This window comes from Manis javanica, chromosome 15 (assembly GCF_040802235.1).
Source record: "Manis javanica isolate MJ-LG chromosome 15, MJ_LKY, whole genome shotgun sequence".
Classification (NCBI taxonomy): Eukaryota; Metazoa; Chordata; class Mammalia; order Pholidota; family Manidae; genus Manis; species Manis javanica.
Window position 1 is genome coordinate 73918743 of NC_133170.1, and position 24364 is coordinate 73943106.

A 24364-nucleotide genomic window follows, 5' to 3' on the forward strand; every position below is an offset into this window, starting at 1 on the left:
TCTGCGGATCCTGGGCCAGGGGCCTTTCCCGCTGTGCTCCAGGACATGGGGCACTCTGAATCCAGAGGCCTCCTCCTGAGCTCTGGCTTTGGGGGCAGCAGCCTCCCCGTGCCCGCTTCCTGCAAGGGTCTCATGCAGGCCAGCCAGACGGGCCGCCACACAGCACAAGCTGGGGGGTTGGAGGAAGGAGGCCTTAGATGCCCAGACAGGCTGGTACAGAGAACTAGCTGCCCTGGGGGTAATGAGGAGAGAGTCGGGACCCTAAAGCCTCAGTCTGTGCAGACCGCTCCTTTGTTCACTCCTCAGTCCCCTCAGCCTCGGTATGGGGTGGCCCCTGAAGCAGCACCACACAGGGAGGACACTGGACTGGCATTTGGTCCTCTTGGGCACCCTCCAGGTAAGGCCGAGGCTCAGGGTCCAGGATGCTGCGAGGCCCCACAGTGTCCCAGGAGAGCTACCACACCGTGCACCCCTCCCCGGGAGGCCCCAGCCCGCTGGCCAGGTCCCCTGCCTGGGAGCAGAGCCCCTGCCTGGTACTCACCGGCTCCCGGAGGCCTCACCCTGGCGTGGTGCAGCCGCCCCCTCTCAGGCAGTGCTCCCCATCTGGAGAGGCCAGCGGCACTAATCAGCAGCCTGGCGTGGTGCGGCCGAGTGGCTGGGGTTTAATTGACACCAGGTGGCCCCTCCCCAGGGGCAGGCTGGGAGGCGGCTCTGCGGGGCTGGGAGGCCAGGTCCCGGGCAGGGGGGCCGCACCCAGGCCTGGCCGGTTCAGGCCTCCCCGGGAGGGATGAGGGCAGTCAGGCAGCCACCAGCCACCCCTCCCCTTCTGTCCTGCTGGCCACCTCCATTGCACACTCCGGTCCTGCTTCCCAAGGCTCTGACCTTTCTATCATTTCAGAGAGAGCAGTGGCAGTGACAGCGTCTTCCCAGGAGGAGGCTCAGGTTTCCCCCCACCCCCGGCTGGCTGGGGGCAGTGTGCACACGGGGTCTGTGGTGGCCAGGCTGGGCCCATGGGATTCTGATGAGGACCACTTACTGTGGTCACCAAGAATCCTCTGAACCATCTTTTATTGAACACTTACTACATGCCAGCCCTGCATGGTGCCCATACTGTCCCCCATTAAACCTCTTCTACCCCAAGGGGGGCATATTTATCAACCCAACTTTGCAGGTGCAGAAATTGAGGCTCAGAGAAGAAAAGCTTCTTCCCTAAGGTCACACAGCAAGGGAGATACCAAGTTAGAGGTTTTAACCACAATCTGCAAAGGAGGTCATCATTTTTTAGATAAGGAAGTTGAGGCTCAGAGACAGGGGAATAATTCTCAAGATCACAGAGCAAAGTGTGGAATTTGGATTTGCCACCAAATGTTTTGGACCAGGCTGCCTGGGAAAGCAGTCCACTGTTGAAACATAAGCCTGCTACTCTCCTAACCCACATGTGTTCCTGCTTTTATTAGGGCTCCAAGTTTGAGCCATAGCTGGGGTTTTAGGGGAAAGTGCACTGGATGTGGAGTCAGAAGATCTGGGTTGAATTTGCTGTGTGACCTTAAGCAAATTAGTCCACCTCTCTGGGCTTTGGTGTACCTGATATGAACACCAAATGGGTTGCCATGTCGAAAGGGGTTTGTGACTGGGACTCACTGGGCAGGACTGGGGAATGCTGAAGAAGTCCCTATGTTGCCCAGTAGCCCTTCCCAAGGATTGTCCCCCATGCCTGCTGCTCCCCTCACTGCCAGAGGCAGCAAAACTGGATAGCTAAGGGCACAGACAGGATTTGCAATTATACACCTGGGTTCAAATCCTGCCTCTGTGCCTCACCAACCACATGACCTTCAGAGGCCACTTCGCTTCTCCAAGTCTCAATTTTTCACCTCCAAAACATGCTAAGAGCACTCCCTGCCTGGGCTGCATGAGGGTAAATGAGAACATGTCCAGTGTTACCTCTTTACTCAATAGCATCTATTGAGCACCTACTATATGTGGGTCACTGTACTGGGGACATAATGGTGAACAAAATAGTCAGTCTGTGCCCTGGTGGTGGAGACAGACAGTAAGTAAAAGAATATACAAATAAATAGGTAATTCCTTGTAGAATGCCTTTAACAAATAGGAGTAATTATTGTTTACACAATAGATCAGTATTACACAAAAGATCATTGAGCATCTGCTCTGTGCTAGGTACTATTATAGGCACTGGGCATACAGCAGTGAACAGTGTGGACAGGTTCTTGTGCTCAGGAAGCTGGCATTTCTAATAATTAGCCATGCCACTATGTGTTAATAATGATTGTAATGCCATTCCCAGGCAGGACAGTTTCCCCCAACCTTACCCCCAGCACAGTGGGCCTTGGTTTCCTCACTGAAGGATCACATGCCTGAGTGCTGGCTCTGTCCCTCGGGGAGCTCCAAGGTGGAGTGCGGGATTCTAGAGAGTTCTTAGGTCTAATCCTCAGTGAGGCTCCTGGGCTCCTTTTGGTCTGACTTACAGGCCCCTTGGCAGGCAGCTCATCCCCCTGGCCCAGACCCAGACCCACGTGGGCCGGGAGAAGCTGAGCCCGTGACTCAGCCAGCCCGGCCTGTCAGACTGAGAAGGCAGCAGGCAGCTGGCTGGGCTGTCGGCCATGGGGCCCTCCTGAGCCAGACAGGGGGCAGGTACCCTGGGTTCAGACTTGGGTTTCAGGATGGCAAGGGAAGGGCTCTGAGCTCAGGTGCCTGCACCCTGGCCCCTGGTGGTGGGTGTCACTAGTAAAGAGAACATTCTAGTTAGAAACAGTGAGAAATCATGGAGTGAGCTGCTTGTGAGGGAATGAGCTCCCTGTCAAAGTTTTCAGCAGGATGCTGTGAGGGGGACTCTAGAAATTGGGAGAGACTTCTGGGAAAGCTAGTTGGTTTCTACTCCTCTTTCAGGCCTAATTGTGGACATCCCCTTCTCCTGGAAGCTTTTTCTGAGACCCCCTCCCATCCGAGTCAGGTGTTCCCCTGAGCTCCCGTGGCCCCAGGTTTACCCCTGCCAAACTGTTACCTCCTGGCACCCGAATTAGCTGTTTGCTTGTCCAATTAAGCAGCAAGGCTGAGTTCCACCTTCTCTGTCTCTCTGCACCATTATGCACCCAGTGCCTTTGCATCAAGCACCTTGGCCCCTTGTCTGGGCTCTCACAGCCGGCGGCCATCAGCCAGGAGCCAAACTCTCTTCTGGGTCCATCCGCCTTGCGACCTCCGGCAGACCTCAGGGACTGGCACACAGTAGGTCTCCAGAGCAGGGCCAACCATAAAAATTACACAGTGAGCCACAGACCGAACTGCAAATGTTCTAGAAAACACACTTAAAAGGTAAAAATAAACAGCTGAAATTAATTATAAAGTGATGTACTTTTTAACTGATGTAGTCCAAAATGATCACGTCAACATGTAATCGACATAAAAAATGATCAATGAAATATTTTACATTCTTTCTGCTTTTTTGAACATCTTAGAAATCCAGTGGGTATTTATGCTTAATTTAATTAATATCTTAATTTGGACTTGCCACAATTCAAGGGCTCAAGAGCCACATGTGGCCAGTGTCTCCTGCATTGGGAATGTCTGGAAAGTTTTGTTGACCAAGAGAGTGAAGATAGCCAGTAGGCTATACTCAGCCCAGTGGGTAAGTGGCCCCCAGCCACAGATCCTATGGGTTGCCATGCTGTTTCTTTTTCATCACTTATCTTTCTCTGCTGCTTGGCTGAGGGTTTCTCTATGTTCACCTGTCTGTCCTTGAAGTCTAGCCCAGTGCCAGGTGCTTGCAGGAGAGGTGGTTTGAAATCAGAGTCCTGGGCGCCCATCCTGGCTTGGTCACACAACTGCATGCCTCTGAGCTTAGTTTCCTCTTCTGCAAAGCGGGGATAGTGCCGACTTTTAGCAGATGCCGCAGTGTTCGGTAGAGCTCTCTGCCATGGTGGACACGCGGGCAAGAAGGTGTAGCCTCCACTTACGCGTGGCTACTCAAACACTTGAAATGTGGCCTATATGATGGAGGAATGGATTTTCCAATTTTATGCAATGCATTGAATTGAAATTTAAATAGCCTCACATAGCTACTGTATCAGAGCACACAGTATCTGAGCTCAGAGGCTACTGTATCTGAGCGTTAGGGAGAATTGAGTATAAAGCCCCTGGTGCAGAGCAGGTGTCTAGTGTACCTGGTGTCCAGTTTACCTGGCTGGTGGGTCTAGAGGATGGTTTGTGGAGGTCTCTCTTAAATAATCATCAGAGTGCTGATAGCGCGTGCAAGGAAATTGCCCAAGGCCAGGGAAAGAGGCATCTGCAGAGGCTAGGTGGGGCCATTTGAAATGCCAATGTCCCGATACAATTTACTGGGATGGGGATGGGGGCTAGACGTCTCAACTCGCAGAAGAGGCAGGAGGGAGGGTGGGCAACCAGACTGGTAGGAGAGCTAAAGAGAGATTCGGATGTCTGGGAAAGAAGCTTTTCCCAAACTCAACCCAATGTCATGATGTCTTCTTGCTGTCCCACCCTGAACAGATATGTCACCTCCTTCCCTAGGATGCTGACACTTCTGTAATGCAGAAGTCAGCCAACAATTCCTGTGAAGAGCCAGAGAGTAAATATTTCTGGCTTCACAGGCCATATCCCGGGTGTGACTGTGTTCCAATAAGACGTTATTAATGAACACTCAAATCTGACTTCCATATAATTTTCATACGGCATGGAGTACATTTTCGATTTTTTCCAATTTTAAATATAAGAGTCATTACTTATCTCGTGTGCCGTACAAAACAAGCAGGTCAAAATAGGTGGGGCTTGGGGGCTGCAGTTCACCAACCCTACCGTAATGAGATGGAACATGAAATCCTTTGATCTAGATTTTCGTTTCAAGATAAAGAAGTTAACAATGGAGCCAAACGTCATTTCCACTATGTTGCAAATGAAAACAAAATCAGCCTTATGAAGAGTTAATTTAATATGGAATAAGGCAATTACAAATCTGGGAGTAAGCAATGCTCATCCATCCCCTCACCCCGCTGGTGAGCGTCCAGGGGACATCGCATACGCTTCCTTGTCAAAGTGCTACTAGCAGTGAGTAATTCCTTGTTTCTGGAAGAACTTCAAGTCGTCATTTTAAAGTGGGATCTGATTTTCCTTTAAAAAAAACAAAAACTCATTGGGGCTACAAAATGTCACATTGAACAAAGAGCCAGGGTGGAGTTGGACTAGAACACAGCAGGCCTGCTGCGCACCCTCTGCCCCCAAGTCTTACCCCGCAGTCAGGCTTCTGATAGGGGATCAGAGGTTAATTTTTTTAAAAGACAGAAATAAAATAAATAGAAACCCTCAGACGTTTTGTTTCAGGCATCAAAGCTCCTTTCTTTCTGAATGAAAAGTCAGAGGAAAAGGAGCCTCTTCTCTTAGAGGGGATTTGGTGCCCGAGCTTGGAGCTCCAGTCCCTGTTCTGGGAGCACGTCCCGCAGCGGTTGGGGGTGGGGGAGGGGGATGCTGGGTCCCCACGTGACTCCACAGCCGGTCTTTCTTGTATGAAACCGATCTCTTGGGTTTGTGGGCTTTGGAGCGCTGCCACGAACCCCAAAGACACACAGGTTGCAATAACAAGCTGGTAACTATGGCAAATACCAGCCTTTCCTGAGTGATGAGGTAGGTTCCACACTAAAGGGTTCACACACACAGGTTATCTCCGTGAAGTCTTCACTTCCAGCTAATAAGGTGGATGTGATTGTCACCCCTGTATGACCCCCGAGGAAGCTGAGGGTCGGAGAATTGCATACAGGGACCCCGAGTCGAGGAGCCCCGTGGAAGCCATTTGTTAAGGCAGAGTTCGGTGGCGGGGAGCTGGGTGAGGACGCGGGAGAAGCAGGCGGGCAGGGAGCGATTTCAGCAGCAGGGCTGACCCTGCGGGGGCGTTCTAGAGGGTCAGGAACATCGCAGAGGTCGCCCTCCTTTGGGGCGAGGGCTGCGGGTTTAGCAACCCCACACGGCTGAGGGCCGCCCTGGAGGACGCAGAAGCAGAGCCAGCGGCCTGAGGACCATCTCCGGAGGGCCCAGGAGCAGTCTGGGGAGAAGCAAACGCATGTGGAGGAGGAGGGCGGGGGTAACAGCGACTCCTTAGAGCCCGGGGTCCACCCCACAGCTGGGGCTCAAAGCCCCAAACCCAGCTGCAGAGCCTGAGACCTGAACGCTAAGCTGGTATGGACGCATGTTGGTCCACGTGTTTATGGGGCTTGGGGGACATCAGGAAAACAGGAGGATATTTTACTTTTATTCCTCAAATTATGGCTGCCCTAAATTTTTGGAGAAGCCTTGCATTTATAAAACAAGGGTATAATAGTAAGGGTATAATAGTAAGTTGCAGAGATCTTGTATGAGTCTTGCTTTGTTTTTTGATGTGTTTACTTGGCTGAGAAGAAAAAAAGACTGAGACAATATATCCATGTCCCTAAGGTTTTATTTTTTCCTTTTAATAGTCCTGGAAATATGGCGGAGGCTCAGCTTTCCCCTGTGGGCACACTTCAGGAGGGAGGGAAACTCACCCCAGGGCCATGTGGGATCCATGTGTCTGACAGTGTCACACTAACTGATTGGTGACCCCTGGATTCCCACCACCTGTCAGGCCCAGCCCCCAAACATTATCTGGCATCAGAGGCCCTCAACAAATGTCCCCCATCCAAGTCCCAATTGCTTCCCAGAATGCCCCAAACTCACACACAGAGGGCTTACTCTGTGCTAAACACTTTAAGTATTTGATGTTATGTCATTGAGTATTCATGACAATTTCATTGAAGAGATACTATCATGATCTCCATTTTACAGATGAGCAAATACAGGCTCCACGAGGCAAAGTGACTTACCCAAGGTCACACAGCTGCCAACTGCTTGTTGGCCAGGACTCAAGCTCACACCTGGGGGTTACCCGCCTGCCTATGCTTACAGGATGCTCCCAACTAAGGCAGAACTGTGGTGGGGATGGCAGACCCTTGAGGTTAGTGTCTTTCGCTTGTTTTCTCAAAGTGTGGCCATACAAATGATCTGAGAACCAGGTTCCAATCTCGGCAGGGCCCCTTTGAGCTCTATAACTTTGAGTGCTTCTCATATTTCTGAGCCTCAGCTTCCTTCAAGGGCTGGGATGAAGTTAGGTGATGAATGAATGGGAGTTAGGCTGGTGTGAAATGGGAGATGCGGGTGGGCTCTGGACAGCCTCAACTGGAGCAAAGGTGAGGAAGGGTCTGAGAGGTCTGGTTCCTTCCGCCCCGGCAGCTGGGTGGCCTCCTCCGTGACTTGTTTCCGGCTCTCCGGCACTTCCCCTGCAGCCTGTGCATGGAGGTTAATGAGCTGTTCAGTTCCGATGACTTGCAAGGCCTCCTTCACTCAGCACAACACCTGCTGTGCCTGATTGATAGTGGCCCTGTGGCCATAGAGGACCACAAGCCAGAACCAGGACAACCCATTAGTTCCAGGCCCCAGGGAAGACTCTGTCCCCTTCTCTTCTGCTTGAAATAGGAGAGAGGGGGATGGAAGGTTCTGGTTTTGTCTTACACTTCCTTCACTGTCCCAGAGCTAAATGTCAGACCTGGGCTTGAAATATTTAATGTTTATTGGTTGTTTATGCCAGGAATCGTGTGGAATGTTTCACCTGCTTCTAATCCTAAGTGCAGCTTTCTGAAGCGAGAGCCCTTATTATCCCAGTTTCACTGAGAAACCAGGACTTCGAGAGCTGCCATCACTCAGCCAGGTCACCCAGAGGGTCTAACAGAATAACCCAGGACTGAAGTTCAGATGCTTCAGGAGGCTTTCACTTCTTGCAGCCTTGGTTTCCCCATCTGCAAAGTAGGGCAACTCATACCCACCACCCTGTTTGTGGTGAGTAGAAAACATCATGCTTGTGAAGATGGGTGTTAGATATCAGTTGCTCTTCTCTGAGAGAGAGTCGGGGTAGGCTGGGGCCTGGGGCAACTCTCACTAGAGATCGGGCATTTTGGGGTACAGAAACTTGGGGTGGAAAGGGCTCTTTAGTCATTAAGGCTGGCCCCACACCACAGCCATCCTAGTAATAAATATTAATACTAGCAATTAGTATTTGTAGAGCACTTTAGGAGCCAGCAGTGCTCCAAGTCCTTATTTTAGTTCATGTAAGCCTCATTAGGTGCTAGAGGTACAATAATTAGACCTATTGTACAGATGGGGAAATGGAGGCTCAGAGAAGCTAAGCAACCTGCCCAAGGTTGCATGTGGTAGACTAGAATTTAACTCCAACTCCTTCAATGTGCTCTTCCTCTTGGACAGTGTGTCGGGAAGAACTCAGCAGGATGGATGAGGGGGAGGGGGCACAGCTCAGAGTTCCCGTCAGAGTCGCCTCAGCCCTCAGGTCCTTCTGCTGTTGGGTGAGTTGAACATTCCCTGCCTCACAAGCTGGTTTTCCAGATCAGAAGCGATCTTATTTCATAAAAGCACCCTGTAAACTGAGTTTTAAAATCCAAGCTATGAAGACCCCTTTGTGCTGTGTATGTACCCCAGAGAGCATGAGCTCTGGGTTCTTGCCTTGGGTTGGGTCAGTTGATCCCTCTGCACTTGGCTTTCTCATCTATCACGTGGAATTGGGTGGTTGTGGGAATTCATGAGGCAATGCCAAGTACTTTCTGGGCTGGGCAGAGAGCAGGTGCTCCATATTTAGAGCCAGATTTCTGTGTGTGTGTGTGTGTGCGTGTGCATATGTGTGCATGTATTTATACATTCACAGCATATTCACCCCTAGGGAGAAAACTCATCTGTGGCTAGCTGATGGAATGACACTTGGTCAGACTATACTTTGCATTACTGTTCAGCAAAATTTACTTCCCACCCCCTCCTGCTCTGGGCAGAGTTTACAGCCCGATCCTGTTGAAAGGCTGGGTTATGGGACATGCTTTGGCTTCTGGAATGTTAATGGATGTGGTTTGAGCTGATGCCTTGATTGTGTTTGTGTAGGTTGGCTTGGCTGCTCTGTTCTGCTGACCTGCCATGGAAAGAGGAGCATGCCTGGGGAGCTTCTCCTTCAGCCTGGCTCCTGAAGACATGTGAGCAGGCTTGAACTTGACCTGAAGCCTCAAGAGAAGACTTACTTAAGCAGACCTAGACCTACAGACCCAGAAGCATGAGAATAAATCCTAGTTGTCATAAGCTGTGGAGTTTTGAGGAAATTTTGTTACACAACATTATTGTGGCAATAGTTGACCAGTACGTTGGCCATTGTCACATCTCAAGATTCCTTCGGCAGAGCAGACAGCAATTGAATTCAGACCTGTTTTGGCGGCAGTGTGATGCAGTAATTCTCAAATTCTTTATTGGCATAAATAATTCAGACATTGGATTCTCACTAAACATTGCACTAAACACAAGAAATAACAGGCTTGCCGGCTCAGAGGCTCACAACCTGCCCAACAGCCCAAGTTAGAAATACTTTTTTGAGAAGTGTAGAAAACTTTATAAATGATTCTGTACAAATATACACAGTGGACCCTCCATCCAGCTGGCCTTCCTTTCTTGGATGGCATCTGGATTGAATGTTCTTTCCCAGCAATGAGACATTGGCAATAAGTAAGAGAGAGACAGAGAGAGAGACAGAGAGACAAAGAGAGAGAGAGAAGGAAAGAAGTGGCCCCAAAAGGAAAACCTGAACCAGCTTCTTACACTAACTCATTCTGCAGCAGTCAGCACAAACGTGGAGAACACAATATGGGCCATTGGTCCATGGTGGTCTGTACAAGAACTAGTCTTTATATATATATATATATAATATATATATATGTATAATATTTATAGGTATATATACTTTGTGTATAGAAAAGGTTAACGGCATAATTTACATAGAGAGAAAGCCTTTTTACAATTGAGAATTTCCCAAGGTCAATAACTTCGAGAGTAGTCAACCGAATGACTCATGCGGTGTGTGGAGGGACCCCAGTGCAAGATCAAAGCTCAGGGAGACAGAAACAAGAGGGCTGGGATGGGACTTGACTGCCCAGGTTTGGGATGTCCTCAGCCTGGCCCAGCCCTGGGCAAGGGCAGTCACCCAGTGGGACCAGACGCCTCTGGCTTCTGTGAGTGCCCTTGGCCCCTGTCTTGAGGCTTTGAAGGGGGCTCTCCAGCTCCCGAGGTTGAGCCTCTGCCTATGGGTGCTGACCCCCACAGCAGCTGGGGGCTGTCCTTATGAGACTTGGGCATCCCTCTCCATGTCCACCAGGGCACCAGCTTCTAAGAAAATGGGTAACCCCCACCACCTCTCTCTATTCCAGTCATGAACAACCTCCTACAGATGGCATTCCTGGGAGGGCAGTTCAGCTTGGTTCCTGGGAAGAGAAATCGTATGGTTGAGTGCGCCAGGTATTGTGTGACACTACTGACACTCATTATTTCATTTTAATTCATTACTTTATTTACTCCGTCCAATAACCTTGAGGGCTAGGGATGTACTAAGTGTAGTGACGGCATGAAGCTAGGAAAATCCAAGGAATCTTTGGGGGAACTGCTGGTGCTCAGAAGTTGATGCTGAGATCATTATTCACAATACGGAGTGGCTTAAGAAAACGCATGTTGAGTCACGTTGAAGTGGGTAGACAAGCCCTGATAATTTACAGCAACTACACACATATCCTAAGATTCCTATGGTCAGCAAAGAGACTATGTTTCCTAGCCTTCAAGCTATGACATACATTTATAGGGACAGTGGGACATACCATCTCACCATGAGGGGGGTACATTCTTTCTCACACTTTAGACTATATCGCAGATGTGACCGATGGCCCACTATGATCCCTACGTCTTCTTCAGCCATTCTGTAGCAAACCAGTATTCTGCTCATCACATCTGTAGTGTTTAGCTGGAGAAAGAGTAGGGTCTTCCCAAATAAATATCCATGCTCACGCATGTCCTTGACCTCAACACTCCAGTGTTCTATGTACAGGTTGATACAAACTCCCCAGGAAAGAGAGCTGAGGGAGGCTTTCTGATGTGGCAAGACATATCTGTGGGACTCAGATTACAGACACCAGAGGTAGCAGGATAGTGAAGTAGAAGCAAAGACAGGGAAGAAAATGCTAAGAAAGAAGGGCTAATGGCCAATCCATCTGTAGCAGAGATGCACATGGGCTGAAGAGCCTGATGCAGGAACAGACACATTGGGTGAAAGCAGGCATGACAGAAAGGGAAGCCCACAGGTACAGAGAGAGATGCAGGGAGAATCTGAGGCTGCCTACGTACTGGCCTGACTCCAGCAAGCACAAAACCCTCCTGGGATACTGTCCCCAGGACATCAAGGCCAATAAGCAGGACCAATAGCCACAATCAGGGAAGAAGTGGAGATCTCCATGTCTGAGCCACCGTCTGTTCAGGAATGGAGTCTCCCAGAACTTGGTACCAGGCTTGGGGAAAGCAGATGAGAACAGAGCAAGTGCCCAGGGTCAGGCTTTCAATAAATCATGATCTTGCCACTGAGTCTGCACATGGGCTGTTCCTTCTATGGGGCACACTGTTCCTCATTTTCCACTCCCATTCTACTCAAATCTCAAGACAAGGTTCAGAAGCCCCCTCCTCTGAGAAGCCTTCCTTAAGGGCCCTTGTCGGGGTTGGGGTCTATCAGGACTCCTATCAGAACTTGTCTGTCTCTCTCCCTGGACTCAGATTCCCTGAAGGCAGAGACCACTTTCTTCCCCATTTTTCTAGAAGCACAGGAGGCACTTGCTAAATATTTGCCAGATGTGTACATGTAGTGAAGTCTTGGGGAATGAAGGCGTAAGGGTTGCTTGATGCCGGGCTCAGCTTAAGGTGTAGCAAGTAGGGCTGGGGACACAAGCTTTTGAAACAGAGGAATTCTTTAAGAATCCTGCAGCTGCTCAAACAGGAGGTGTTTTAAATCCACCAGTGGGCCAGGAGTAGGAGCTATGGTGGTACCAGAGGACCAAGGAGTGGAAGCAAGGCCTTGTGGAATGTGGGCTCAACACAGAGAGCCCATGGGGAGCAAAGGCTCCCCGTCACTGCCTGACAGCTTGGAAGTGGGTGTCAGAGAAGCTCCGATGACGCTCTGCCTGAAATCCCACTTGGGCTTCCGGTGTTTGTGCTCCCAGACTCGGGGCTTTCTGAGGACTTGTTCCTGACAGTGAGGTAAGGGTGTGTGTATGGGTGGGGACAGGAAAAACAGTGGACAGTGTTCCCTGGGGTGGGAGAAAAGACCGCTGGAAAGGAGGAGAAAGGAGCTGAAACTTCCTGAGTCCCACAGCTGTGTTCAGGCCTGGCCACAGGCAGCCCAGCCAGCCACGACTGCCCCTGGCTGCCCAGGATTAGCAGGGCCCTGCACAGTATTCTGCAGGAGAGCAAGAGGCCAGGGTGGGCCGCCTCAGTGTGGCAGAAGTACTTTAGGGTAGCCTGGTGTCTACACTGTAGCTACGTAGCAGTTACTTGAACTTACACGAGTTCATATGTATCCATTTTATTTTTACTATTATTAGCAACAAGGATAGAAAAATTAACAGAGGAAAATAGCTACCACCGTGGAGGACCAATGCATTGCATTAATTGTCCAGGACACACTTAAGCTGCCACTGGCCCAGCCCAGGCAGGGCTGGGAGGAGAGGCCGGCCCACCAAGGAACAGGACCCCTTCTTGGAAGGCGCTTGGTCACGAGTCTGCAATTCCCAAAATGACTTTCCCAGCTCCGGTCCTTCGCCATGCCTGACTTTCCTGCTCCCCAAATCTGGGACCCCTGGGACCCCTAGGATCTTATTCTAGGGGTGCAGCAGCAGGACCTACAGAACCTGTCCACACCCACTGCTTGCCTCCATCCCCATCAGCCGCGTGGGACGGGATCAAACTGCCATGTTGTCCACACTATCATTTCACTGCTTCATCTCCACCAGAAAGAGCCCTTCTCGCCCTTCCCCACAGTTAACTCGGTATTAGAAGGAGGGTGGGAGAGGCCATCGGGAGTCTGGGGCCTCTCCTGGCTGGGGAAGACAGAGTAGCCCCCGGTGGCAGCACTGGGTTTGCCTGATGCAAGTCTTAAGATTGCAGCTCAGTAAGAGCATTTGCTTCCTAGAAGGATCAGGGGAGAATAGAGTGGGCTCCTGTGGAAGGAATGGGGGAGCATTTGGCAAGGGGAGCCCAGCACGAGGGGAGCCAGGCCTGTGGGTCACTCCCTGCACCAGGAGCTTGGATTTCAGCCCTTGTTTTGTCCATTCTCCTCACCTAGGCAGGCTTCAAACCACTGAAATTTCCAAATACTATTTTTAAACCCCATTTCCATGCCAGAGTTACTTAAGGAATCCCCACCTTGAGCTTTACCATTTCCCACTGTCCGATTTCCTTTTTCTCTCCTGAAAGGCTGCAGATAGCAGGAGGCTAGATCTGGGTCCCGGTGACCTGGCTGGGACACAGGTACTCAGGACTTCGGGCCTTGGGGCAAACCAGTGAAAATCAGAGGGTGACACTGTGCAGCTTAGCACTTCCCAGTGCTTCCCCACTGCCCTTAGAGGACCTTTGTGACCCTCCCCAGCCTGGGCATGCCTACTCCCACGGCCCCCTGCCCCGCTCATCCGCTGCCCTCCCTGCTTGTCCAGCTGGCCCCCGTGCTGTCTGTTCCTCAGTCACACCAGTCCTCCCCTTGTGGTCTCTGCGTTTGCTGCCTCCTGGGCCTAGAATGGGGATTCTCAGCTTACGGTGGCTCTACCCGCAGGGGGCATTTGTCACTGTCTGGAGACATCTTTGGTTGTGACAAGCTGGGACTGGTGGGCAAGGGAGAGGCCTATGGGCATCTAGGGGGTGGAGGCCAGGATGGCTGCTCAGCATCCTCCCACAGGAAATGATCTGGCCCCAAATATGAACAGTGCCAACACTGGGAGACTCTGGCCTAGAATGATGGCCCTGCCCTCTTTCTCTTCCTTTAGATTCCAGCTTAAATATTACCTCCTCAGAAAGGCTTTTGCCAAATGCTCCCTCCATGGTAGTCCTGCATGTCATGTCATTAACCCTAGTTGGTTTTCTTTCCATAGGCCTACATGAATTGTAATTTATACATTGTTGTCTATCCCCCACACTGGGCTCTGAGCTTCAGAATGGGGCAAAGTGTCTCACTCATCACTGAATGTGCAGGGTCTAAGATGTAGTAGATGCTCAGTAAATAACCCATTGAACACATGGCTGATGAAGAGGTAAGCCTTCAGCATTCCAAACTGACTTAGAGATTGGCATCTGTGGAAGGACACAAAGACCCCCTCCTACCTTGACCAGCCCATCACGTTCCACTCCGAAAAAGCTTCTCTGCCTACTGTCTGCTTGTGTTTCTTTCTCCTCTCCTGGCTCCAGTCTTCCCAAAATTCTCACTCAAGTGCTTGAAGTCAGGGTATTTTTAAACTAGAAGAACTAGCCAAGCTGGTATTTTTTTTTTTAAGTGGTGGAAAAGAAAAACTAAGATTTGTTTTTAATCATTAGACTTTCAAATCTAAGAAGGCATGATGCAAATAGCACTTTGGCATAAACAATTGTTGCCTGCTCAATGGAGGGAGGGAGCTGTTCTTCTGAGCTAATTTAAGCTAAATCCATGGCAGCTATTTTTCATCTCTACTATTGTGTAACTTTCTCCTTGCTCAGGGTCCGGGGGAGATGTTATCTGGCAGGAGGTGGTGGTGATAGAGGATAAGGGGAGGAAGGAAATGAAGAGGCAGCAGATGGAAAGTACTCTCAGCCGCCCAGCTGGCTACTAGAGGCATGTCAAGAGCTCAGGAGTAGAGCTAGTGGTCCACTAGGACCCCAGAGAACTTTATCTGGGTAAAAACTTGATTTTGAGCCTTCCACAGAGGGAAGAAAACAAGAAGCAACTGGAGTCAGGTTTCTTTTCCTTCCCTCTATATGCAACATTCCTTAACTTCAGAGATTCCAGATTGAATCACAAAACTTTTATAAACTGCCTCAAGTCAAGAACAGCCCTCCCCTGTGCAACACAGAGAAGACAAGTAGTGATTTTACAGCATCTTACTATGTTGATGGACAGTGACTGTGAACGGGGATGTGGGGGGGACTTGGTGAAGGGGGGAGCCTAGTAAACATAATGTTCTTCATGTAACTGTAGATTAATGATACCAAAATAAAATAAAATTAAAAAAAAGAACAGCCCCCCCTGTTTCCTGCCCACCCCACCCCCGCCGCCACACACATATACACACACACACACACAGTATTTCCTTCAAGACCCCAGGGCCTTCCAGCCCAGCTGTTACATGGCTGGGGTAGCATTCAGGCCTTCAGGGGAAGCTGTTGCCCTGGAAGAGAAATGATTGTTCTAAGCAGGAAGATTACCAAATAGGATCATGCACAGGGTATTACGGACAGAATCTTCCTTTCTGCATTTTATAAGTTCCCTGTCTGAAAATAAACTTCTGTAAGGCCCTTCTTATAGATACTCCACCAGCTACAACCAAGACCTCAAATGACTTTAAACCCAGCTCTGTCTTTAAGAAGGGACCAAGGGACTTAACTTGGGGAAGTTTACCTTCCCTCCTGGCCTCTGTTCCTTCTTTCTGAGTTTCCTTCTGAAATGAGAGAAGGTGTGAGATCAGGGATGGTTACATGTCTATATCAAGTGGTAACTCTGATGTCCTGAGGTTGCATTTGTGCTCAGGAAGGTGTGCTGTGATCGATTAGCAATGTCTGCCAAGAGTACAGCATGGGCAGTGGTGGCACAAATGTCACATATTTGCCCTCCCTGGACTACATCATTCTTCTAGATCATTCTAGATTATCATACCAATGCATTTTATAAGTTCATGCTCACCAACACCACCAACACCCCCCCCACACACACACAGAATCCAGGTGAAGATAGAAATGCAAGTGAGGACCTAGTTGACCCCCTGAGGGCATGAAATCCACTATTTTTCCACATTGGTCTCAAAGCCACAGTATGCTGGGAAGTCACTGACACAGCAAATTTGACCGCTCCATCAGAAGACACTACCAGCCGAGTTTTCCTTTGTGGCATCCTTGTGCCTGGAACCACTGTCCACATGCATGGAACTAGGGACTCCCATTAGCAGGTCTGCGTAGGGAAAGTGAGGTGGCAGAGGCAAGGTTCAAGTTTTCTGGGAACTCAGCTTTTCCTACCAACATTGAATGGAAAAGTAGGAGCATCAGGTGGCCAGTGGCCACCCCAAGCCTCATCTCTCTGCCTGGATGCATCTCATCCAGCGTCTGAATTCATCATTCATGGTGCCAGCCTCCAGAGGGGTTAGGGCTGGGTGGAGCCCGTCTACCTTTCCCAACTCTTAGCAGGTGGTCTGTAATGCTGGTGGTCAGCTGCTCTTTTCTGTGGCTTGGTACATTGACCTTTGCTCTCAGAATACCATGCAAGATATTGAGTCAAATTCGCAGAGGTTGATAATGTTGGGGATTCAAAAACCAGCCAGGGAAAGGTTGGGAAGAGCAGCCTGCTGTCAGCCTTTTAGAGATCTAACCACAAAGTAGTGTCTTAAAAGCTCTGATAAGTCCTGCAAACAAGAAATAAGTTTAATTTTGTTTTCCTAAGCATTTCCAATGCATATGTGTCCCAGAACCCTTCCAGTAATGCAACAATCATCTAGTCTGCCATGGAATCAAGTCTATGGAAGATGCTTGGGAAACCGGGCCTATCCTAGATCAAGCAAGCTCCAGGCCTTGCCCATCTCCTCCAGCTCAGTCTCAGCAGAGGGACAGAAGCCATGAATCCCACGGAGATGAATCTTTCATATCCTTGGTGTTAAAAGGGCTCTGGGATGAGCAGGAAGGGCCCCTCGCGGCCCCTGAGAGGGAGGAGCTCTCACTGGTGAGCCTTGGGGCGGAGGACCTCAGTTACATGTCCAGAGAGAAAGAGGTAGAACAGAAGGCTGGCCTGACGATGCACACTGCCTGAAGCAGGGATGCTGGAGGAACCAGGAGTGGCTCTGCCAATCCAGACACCCATCCTGGAAATCCAGGCAGCCACTGCAGCCTGAAAGCCTGGGAACACAAGTGGGTGCCTCCGCGAAAACTGCCACCGGCATCTCCACCCTCTCCCGCCCTCTCCTCGGTGACTTCCTTTTCCCTCCCTCTCCCCTGGCTGCAAGCTGTAGATGATGTCAGACTGGTACAGTGACATCCCGATGGGCAGCTGGGCCTGAACCACTCCAAACGTTGGTGGGTTCCTAGGAACGGATGAGTCCGAAGACTCACATTTGAACCATTGACTCTATGACTTAAGAGGCTGGTTTTGTCTATTTCCCACAGTCCCTTTACCTGTGAAGTACAGATAACAGTACCTGCTCTCCAGGACTGTCCTGTCATGGGGATTCGGCAGACAGAGGCTGTTAGGGATGGATCTTTACTCTGCCTGCCAGGGCCTTCATGCCCTGGGACACCTGACCCCTGGGTCTCTTTATGAGTCATGCGCATTAAACCTGGAAAATCCGTTTGGGGGGATGTGGGACCCTCAGCATAGGGCCTGGCTATGGGACCCCTATCGCAGCCTGGCCCTGCCAGGGGAGGCCCCCCTGGCTGCAAAGAAGGCTGCCTTGCACCTTGCCAGCACCTCCCTCTTACCCAGCAATGCTCCCTCTCTGAGCACCTACTATGTGCCAGGCACCATGCCAGATGCCAGCATGTAGATGAACTGAGGAGGTAGGGGTGGGGTGAGATTTCCCACCAAGGCTCTGCCTCTGCTGCTTAGAGAACAGGCATGGATGGCAGGGCCCTGAGGCGGTAGACGGGGATTTGGGTTAATGAACAGGAGCAGTGACTGCAGAGGAATGGGGCCCACTGTGGCCTGATGGTGGGGGGTCAGGAATAACCCCCAGGACCCAAGTTCCCACAATGCTCCACAGCCCAGACTGACACCTGTGGTCTCCTTGCCCTCAGAGGTCAGGATTATGCCCGCACAGGTGCGTACAGGTGAGGGCTGGGACCGGCGGGTGAGGCAGGCTGGGGTCAGGGGGCCTGTCCACCTGCGCCTGCTCGGAAACCTCCTCACTGAGCAGGCAAAGCTGCAGAGGACACAGCCAGCACACAGCCCACCAAGTCTGTCCCTTGGCCACTGAGCAAGAGAATAAATAAGACGTGGTGCCAACCACTTCAGACTGGGCTGACGCACCAGCACCCAGTGGTCACAAGACTTCCACACCACAGGCCACACACCTTCACCCCAGGAGATGAGGTCCGGGACTGGTGGCCGACAGCGACAGAGGTGTCAGTCAGCAGCAGGTTTGACCAGAGCGACAGCAGTGACCTGGCCCCTGTGGCCCAGGAATCTTAGGGGCCTCATTCCCAGGGAGTTCTGCTATAGGGACCAAGTGACCCTTCAATGCACACGACACAGCTCCTTAGAGGGTGTTCAGGGTTGAACTGCGTCTCCCCCCGCAGAAAGCACATGTTCAAGTCCCAGTACCCCAGTACCTCAGAACGCGGACTTATTTAGAAATAGGGTCATTGCAGAAATGTAATTATCATGGGGCAGGGTGGCCCCTTCTCCAGTGCCTGGTGTCCTTGTAAGATGGCCGCATGAAGACACAGACACGAGGAAGCCACGTGATGACGAGGCAGAGACTGGAGAGATGCAGCTGCAGGCCAGCAACGCCAGAAGTTAGGGAAGCGAGGACGGGCTCCCCTGCAGAGGAACCCCAGGGAGCCTGGCCCTGCTGGCCTCTTGACTGTAGATTTCTGGGCTTCAGAAATGTGACACTCAATGCCTGGGGCCTGAAGCCACCCAGTCTGTGGGACTGGGTTAGGGTAGCCCTAGCTGTCCATTACAGAGGGGCCGCGGGTCTTGGGTGGTGGAAGAGGATGAGCTTTGGGGGACGGTGGGTGAAGTGAAGGCTGGCAGAGGATGAGAACAGGGAAGGCTAATCTGGGGACTCGAGGTTGAGAACAAATGAGGGAAAGAGGGCCAGGGATAGGGGTGTGGCCCAGAAAACCCCAGAAATTGCCGTCTTAGAAATATCAAGGGTCTTTGTTAGGGACTGAATTATGTCCCCTACCCTAAGCCCCTAAATTCATATGCTGAAGCCCTAACCTGTCATGTGACTGTATTTGGAGATGGGACCTTCAAAGAGGTAATTAAGGTTAAATTAGGTCATACAGGTGGGGATCTAATCCAATCTGACTGGTGTCCTTACAAGAAGAGACACCAGGGATGCGTGTGCAGAAGAAAGACCACGTGAGCACACAGCAAGAGCTGACTGTCCACAAGCCAAGGAGAGGCCTGAGAAGCCAGTCCCGAAGACACCTTCACCTTGGACTTGCCTCCAGAAACGTGAGAAGTAAATGTCTGTTGTTGAAGGTGCCCAGATGGTGGTATTTTCTTACGGTATTTGTTATGGCAACCCGAGCTTAATGCCATGTTAAATACGGCTAGTCCTTCTATCGCCCCAAACCTGGAATCCCACCATCTCATGCACATAGCGGTCTCAATGTCTGCTCAGCCCTCCCCAAGGACAGGGAGCTTTCTGCTCTCTAGGCTGCCCACAGCACCCTGGGGCCAGCCATTAGAAGGTTCTTCCCCGCAGGACAAGTTCTCTGCCCCATAACTCCCTCCCTGCTCCTTCCCTGGGGGCCATACACATTGGTTTCTCTTCAATAAGGCAGCCTCTAAATCAGAGGTTGGCAAACGTTTTCCGTAAAGGGCAAGATTGCAAATATTTTCAGCTTCAGGGCCACGCTGCCTCTGTTTCAAGTAGAATGGGTGTGGCAGTGTGCTAATAAACTATTGTTTGACATTTATATTTGATTTTCACAATGTTTTTACAAATTATGAAAGCTTCTGGTTTCCCCCCACCCCCCCGCTTGAGAATGTAAAAACCGTTTGGCAGGCTGGGTATGGCCCAGGGCCATAATTTGCCAACCCCAGCTCCAGATTTCTCCAGAGGGTGATGGGGCCTGGACTAAGTGCATACCACTTCCTTTGTGTTCCTTAGATGATCAGCCCCAGTGGGGACAAGAATTGTGTGTGGGGTGTGTGTGTGTGTGTCTGTTTCTTTGTGGGGGGGGGGTAGTGGGATATGTGCACATAGGGTGGTAAGTAGCAAAGAGGCAGAAATAGGTTTCCTGGACGTGAGAGTCTAGTGGGCTTCTACTGCCCGAGAATCCAAGTCAGAGGCACAAAGGAACAGGGAGGCTCCCTGGCAACATGAGATAATTCTTGTTGGCCAGCAAAAGGAAAACCAGGGTAAAATGGAACTAAGTGGAGACATTGAGTCTCCAGCTTCCTTCTGGGGATGGCCATGTGGAGATCTCCCCACATGAGGCTGTAAGGGTTCCCCTGCAAAGGGGTCCCCATTTAATGCAACACCTATGGCTGGGAAGAGTTGGAACTCAGTGGGCAAATCCACATGCCCTTCCCAACAGGCAGGGCAAGGCTTCCTGGTAAACCTTCACTGTGTGGCCTGGTCCGCTGGGGAAACCTATGTCTTTAAGGGTTTGCAGCAAGCAAGGCACACAGAAGCCACCTGCTGTTGGGCACCGGGCACCTGCCTACAGCTGTGGTCTGACAAGTGCACACACACAATCTTTGTTGTGTGGATTCTACAGAGTGAGTCACAGGTGAGGCTGGCAATTATGATGTAAAAATACACATCCCCCCGTTTTTTCCTTGCAAAAGATTAATGAATATGATCTCCTAATACTTCACTAGTGAATAAAGATTGAGGTCGGCAGGGTAAGCAGTGGTTTGGTTCTTCCTGGACTGAAGTTACTGCAAGTTAAAGCTGGCCTCTAAACAATTCAGGGTGGTGTAGCCTGGAGGAGGGTGGCAGGGAGGGGCCGGAAGCCTGGTGCAGGCTGGCTGCTCTGGAGGTCGGGGGAGGGAGGCGGGGGCACAGTAAGGGCGTGAGCCAAGAGGGAGAAGTTGGGAACAGGCGATGCGGGACCCAGGGAGCCCTGTTCTGCAAAAAGGATGCTCTGAGGAGGCAGGGAAGGCTGGGGTTTCTCCCTGGGTCCCTCAGATCCTGTCATCAACCTCAAGCCAGTGCTCGTGAATATACGGAAAACTCAGCCTACGGAGGCCATGCAGGCCTGACCAAAGGTCTGGGTGGCCATGTTAGTTATTCTGGAAACGAGAGAGACAAGAAGAGCGGGATGCTGTTTCAGTGAGCATTTCAACTTCAGGATACCTGCTCCCTGCCTCTTCTCCCCTTTCTCAGTCCTTCTCCCAGCACACAGCTCCATGACAAAGCCTGGAGTTCACAGAGCCCAGATGTCCTGGCTGGATTAAGAAGACAGGATTGGGTTTCAGGCCCTCAAGGAGGCTGCTGGGCGGAGCCAAGACAGGCCCAAGCCCAGGCCTGAGGCTCATCCCCCTGGTGACTTGTTTGGTCAGCCGCTGAAAAGAGCTGCCCCCAGCCACACCAGACCGGCGGAGGCTTGTGCAAGTGCGTGTAAAATGCCTCCAAGACACGCAGATGTTGAGCCAAGAGCCACAGAGTTGTAGACATCCCTGGAGGAGGCATATCCAGGCGGGAGCAATCTCCACGGGGGCTGTGGTCTCTGGCCCCACCCCACGGGGGCACGGGGAAGGCACGGAGGAAGGCTTTTCAGGGGGCACAAGTGTTCCCTGTGGGCCAGGGTCCTGGCAAGCATGACCAGTCTCATCATTTTTTCTGATTTGGAAGTAGCCTTGTCCCCCAGAGCAGGAACAAATGGAGAAGCCCCCCACCCCACCCCCACACACACACTGAGCTCAGGTAGGGTTTTTGAAGTCTTGGGTCCCTGCTCTGGGAGGGAACGTCTGGATAAGGTAGTGACCAGAAAAGTAAGCCTGGGCAGTGCCCAGGAGGTAGAGAGAGGCTGCGGGCTGACGCTGAGCATCCTGCCTGCTGCACGGACGGCCATGCTACTGCCTGCTGGGGGGCAGGTTTCCTTTTGGTGCCAGGCCAGATGAATGGGGTCCAGGGGTTGTAAGACACACATTTAGAAGGGATGGAACATAAGGACATGAGACGGAGGCGCCCCCCCCACCCCATCACTGTGCACGCCTGACCTGCTCCGAGCACCCTTCCTGGGGAATGCTGCATCCCAACGCAGTCCGGAAAAGCCTTCAGCCCAGGTTAGGGAGCAGGGGGAAGGGGTGGAAGGCAGGGTGCTGAGCAAGCACAGACAGGCCTCCATGGGGCAGCCGCTTGGGACTCAGCACCAGGCTGGACTGAGAATGCAGAACCTCTGCCAACAGCTACCCTCCTTGCCTCCCAACAGGACTTTTTAAGGGTGAAAAGGGTAGGGAGAATTCTTTGCAAACAGGATGCTGGGCATATGCCATATAGTCCCACACACACGTATCCCAGGACCCGCATCCACCACTGTAGACAAATGTAGCTGGTGTAAGTGCCAGAGCAGAGGAAAAGGAATGTCCTAGAACTTCCCCCTTGGAGCCCCAGACTTCAGGGAGTGTCATGGATGAAGGTGAGATGTAAGGAGCCCCCAGAAGTCATCTTGGCCAGGAAGCCACTGTGCTTTCCAAATGGAAGGGGTGGGGGCGCAGTGAAGCAAAAAGGGACAGTGCTGTCACAGAACGAAGGTGGCAGAAGTGGGGAGCCATATTCCCGGAGGACTCAGAACTCAAAAGACACACAAGACCATTCTGCTGCACTCGGGAGCCTTAGGCAGTGGTGCCGCAGCTGAGACAGGCTTGGGCTGGCGCTTCCGAGAACGGATGCTCAGATCGCAGCCCTGTAGCCTCCTCTAAGCTGGTGCTCATCCGCATCCCATCTTTCCAGAAAGTGTGGCTGGAACCCACCACCCAGAGACCAAAAGAGCCGAAGGGGCACTCCAGAGCTGGGGCAGCCTGGCTCTTGCCTGTCAAGGGGAACCAAAAGTGAATGGTGTCACGCACATAGACACACACGTACACATGTGTACACGCAGACCAGTCCCTCGAGCCTGCCCACGTGGGCTCCTGTCCTGGTCTCCAGCAGCTCTGTATCCAGCCTGCAGCTCTCTTCTCTACACTGTCCCCAGGCCGCCCCGATCAGTTCCATGTCTCCCTGGCTGGTCCTGTTAAGTCCTAGCTCAGGGGTCCCCAAACTCTGCCCAAGCCAAAGGGCATGGGTCTGGGTGTGGGGAAGCCGCCCAGTTCAGTGGTGCACTGCTCCCAGGCTGGGGGTCTGGTACCCTCTCATGATGAGCCTCTGGCCTCCTGAGCTGGCAGAGCAGGGAAGGAGAGGTGTCTTTGGGGCTGAGGCAGCCAAGCGCCATCCCTCTGTCCAATGGTCACAGCCTATAGCAGGGAGAGAAGGGAGAGAACAGCATGAGGTCACATGGACATGACAAGGTCATCTTTTGTGAATTAGCACTCTCTTAGAGGGCCAGGTGGTTTGAGATGAGTTGTTTCTGTACTCAAGAAAAGATGGGAGGGACTTCTGTTTACTGAGCTTGGGCTCTCTGTCAAGGCCATGCATATCTGATCTCATTTAAGCTTGAGAATAGTCTGCAAGGTAGGCATGTTATACCCTTTTTACAGATGAGACAACAAAGGTTCAGAGTAGGTAAGTGTTTCACCCAAGAAGCAGCAGGGTCAGGATTTGAACCTAGAACTCTTCCTACTGGACCATGTAGCCTATGAACCAGGGATGGTCACCCAGTATGTGGAGCTGGGGTAGGCTGAGGCCATGTGGTCCTGGAACACCAGCCTGCATGCCATGTGGAGTTACTGAGAATGCTTGGTAAGAGGGACTGAGACCAGAATCTACACCATAGCCTCCTGCTGTGAGCAGAGGCTCTGACTACTGTTGAGTCAGGACCTGGACAATCAGGCAGAAGTTTGTGCCCACTCTCCCAGATGGTTCTGGAAAGAGACCCAGAGGTCTGGTAATCTTTGCCCAGAAGGTAGCAGAATGGCAGCACCAAGATCATGGATTTAGGGTCCAGCCCAACCTGGATTCCTACTTGCTGTACTCCTTACTAGCTGTGTGACCTTTGGAAAGGCACTCAACCTCTCTGTGCCTTGGTTTTCTCTTAAGTAAAACAGACAGTAACAGCGCTTACCACCTTGGGGGACTCTGAGATTCCGGGGAATAATGCAGACAGAATGCTTGACACAGTACCTGTCACACATGTGTCTAATAAGCGGTACTGAGGTGATGAAGACTGTGCTGGTGGACATGGTGGTGACCAAATCAGTGCTGTGCAATGGATATACAATGCAACCAAAAAAAATTGGAAGCAGGACTCAAATAGACACTGATTCACCAATGTTCATTGCAGCACTGTTCACAACAGCCAAAAGGTGCAAGCAAACCAAGTGTCCACCAACAGACAAATGAACAAAATGTGGCATATACACACAATGGAATATTATGCAGCCATAAAAAGCAATGATGTTCTACTACATGCTATAGTG

The 24364-nt window shown here is 51.3% G+C and overlaps 2 protein-coding genes and 1 long non-coding RNA gene across 7 annotated transcripts in view; 1 reads left to right on the plus strand and 2 right to left on the minus strand.

The window, feature by feature from the left end:
- Window positions 1-829, minus strand: part of NOS1 (nitric oxide synthase 1) — a 155717-nt gene extending 154888 nt beyond the window's left edge. For 3 of the 4 annotated variants that reach the window (XM_036993485.2, XM_036993492.2, XM_036993491.2), the window contains exon 1: window positions 542-829. The gene's annotated coding sequence lies outside the window, so the exon portion shown is untranslated. The remainder of the gene's footprint in view (window positions 1-541) is intronic. The other variant, XM_073222372.1, reaches the window with a different exon arrangement.
- A 4673-nt stretch (window positions 830-5502) lies between these two features.
- Window positions 5503-9159, plus strand: LOC108401961 (uncharacterized). The gene is made up of 5 exons (XR_001854313.3): window positions 5503-5649; window positions 6823-6991; window positions 7622-7869; window positions 8293-8390; window positions 8974-9159. It is a non-coding gene; the product is annotated as an uncharacterized lncRNA (long non-coding RNA).
- A 1235-nt stretch (window positions 9160-10394) lies between these two features.
- KSR2 (kinase suppressor of ras 2) overlaps window positions 10395-24364 on the minus strand; it is a 371798-nt gene continuing 357828 nt past the window's right edge. For both annotated transcript variants that reach the window (XM_073222345.1, XM_073222344.1), the window contains one exon: window positions 10395-23242. In XM_073222345.1, the coding sequence (XP_073078446.1) occupies window positions 23236-23242 (7 nt within the window). In that variant the 3' untranslated portion in view covers window positions 10395-23235. The remainder of the gene's footprint in view (window positions 23243-24364) is intronic.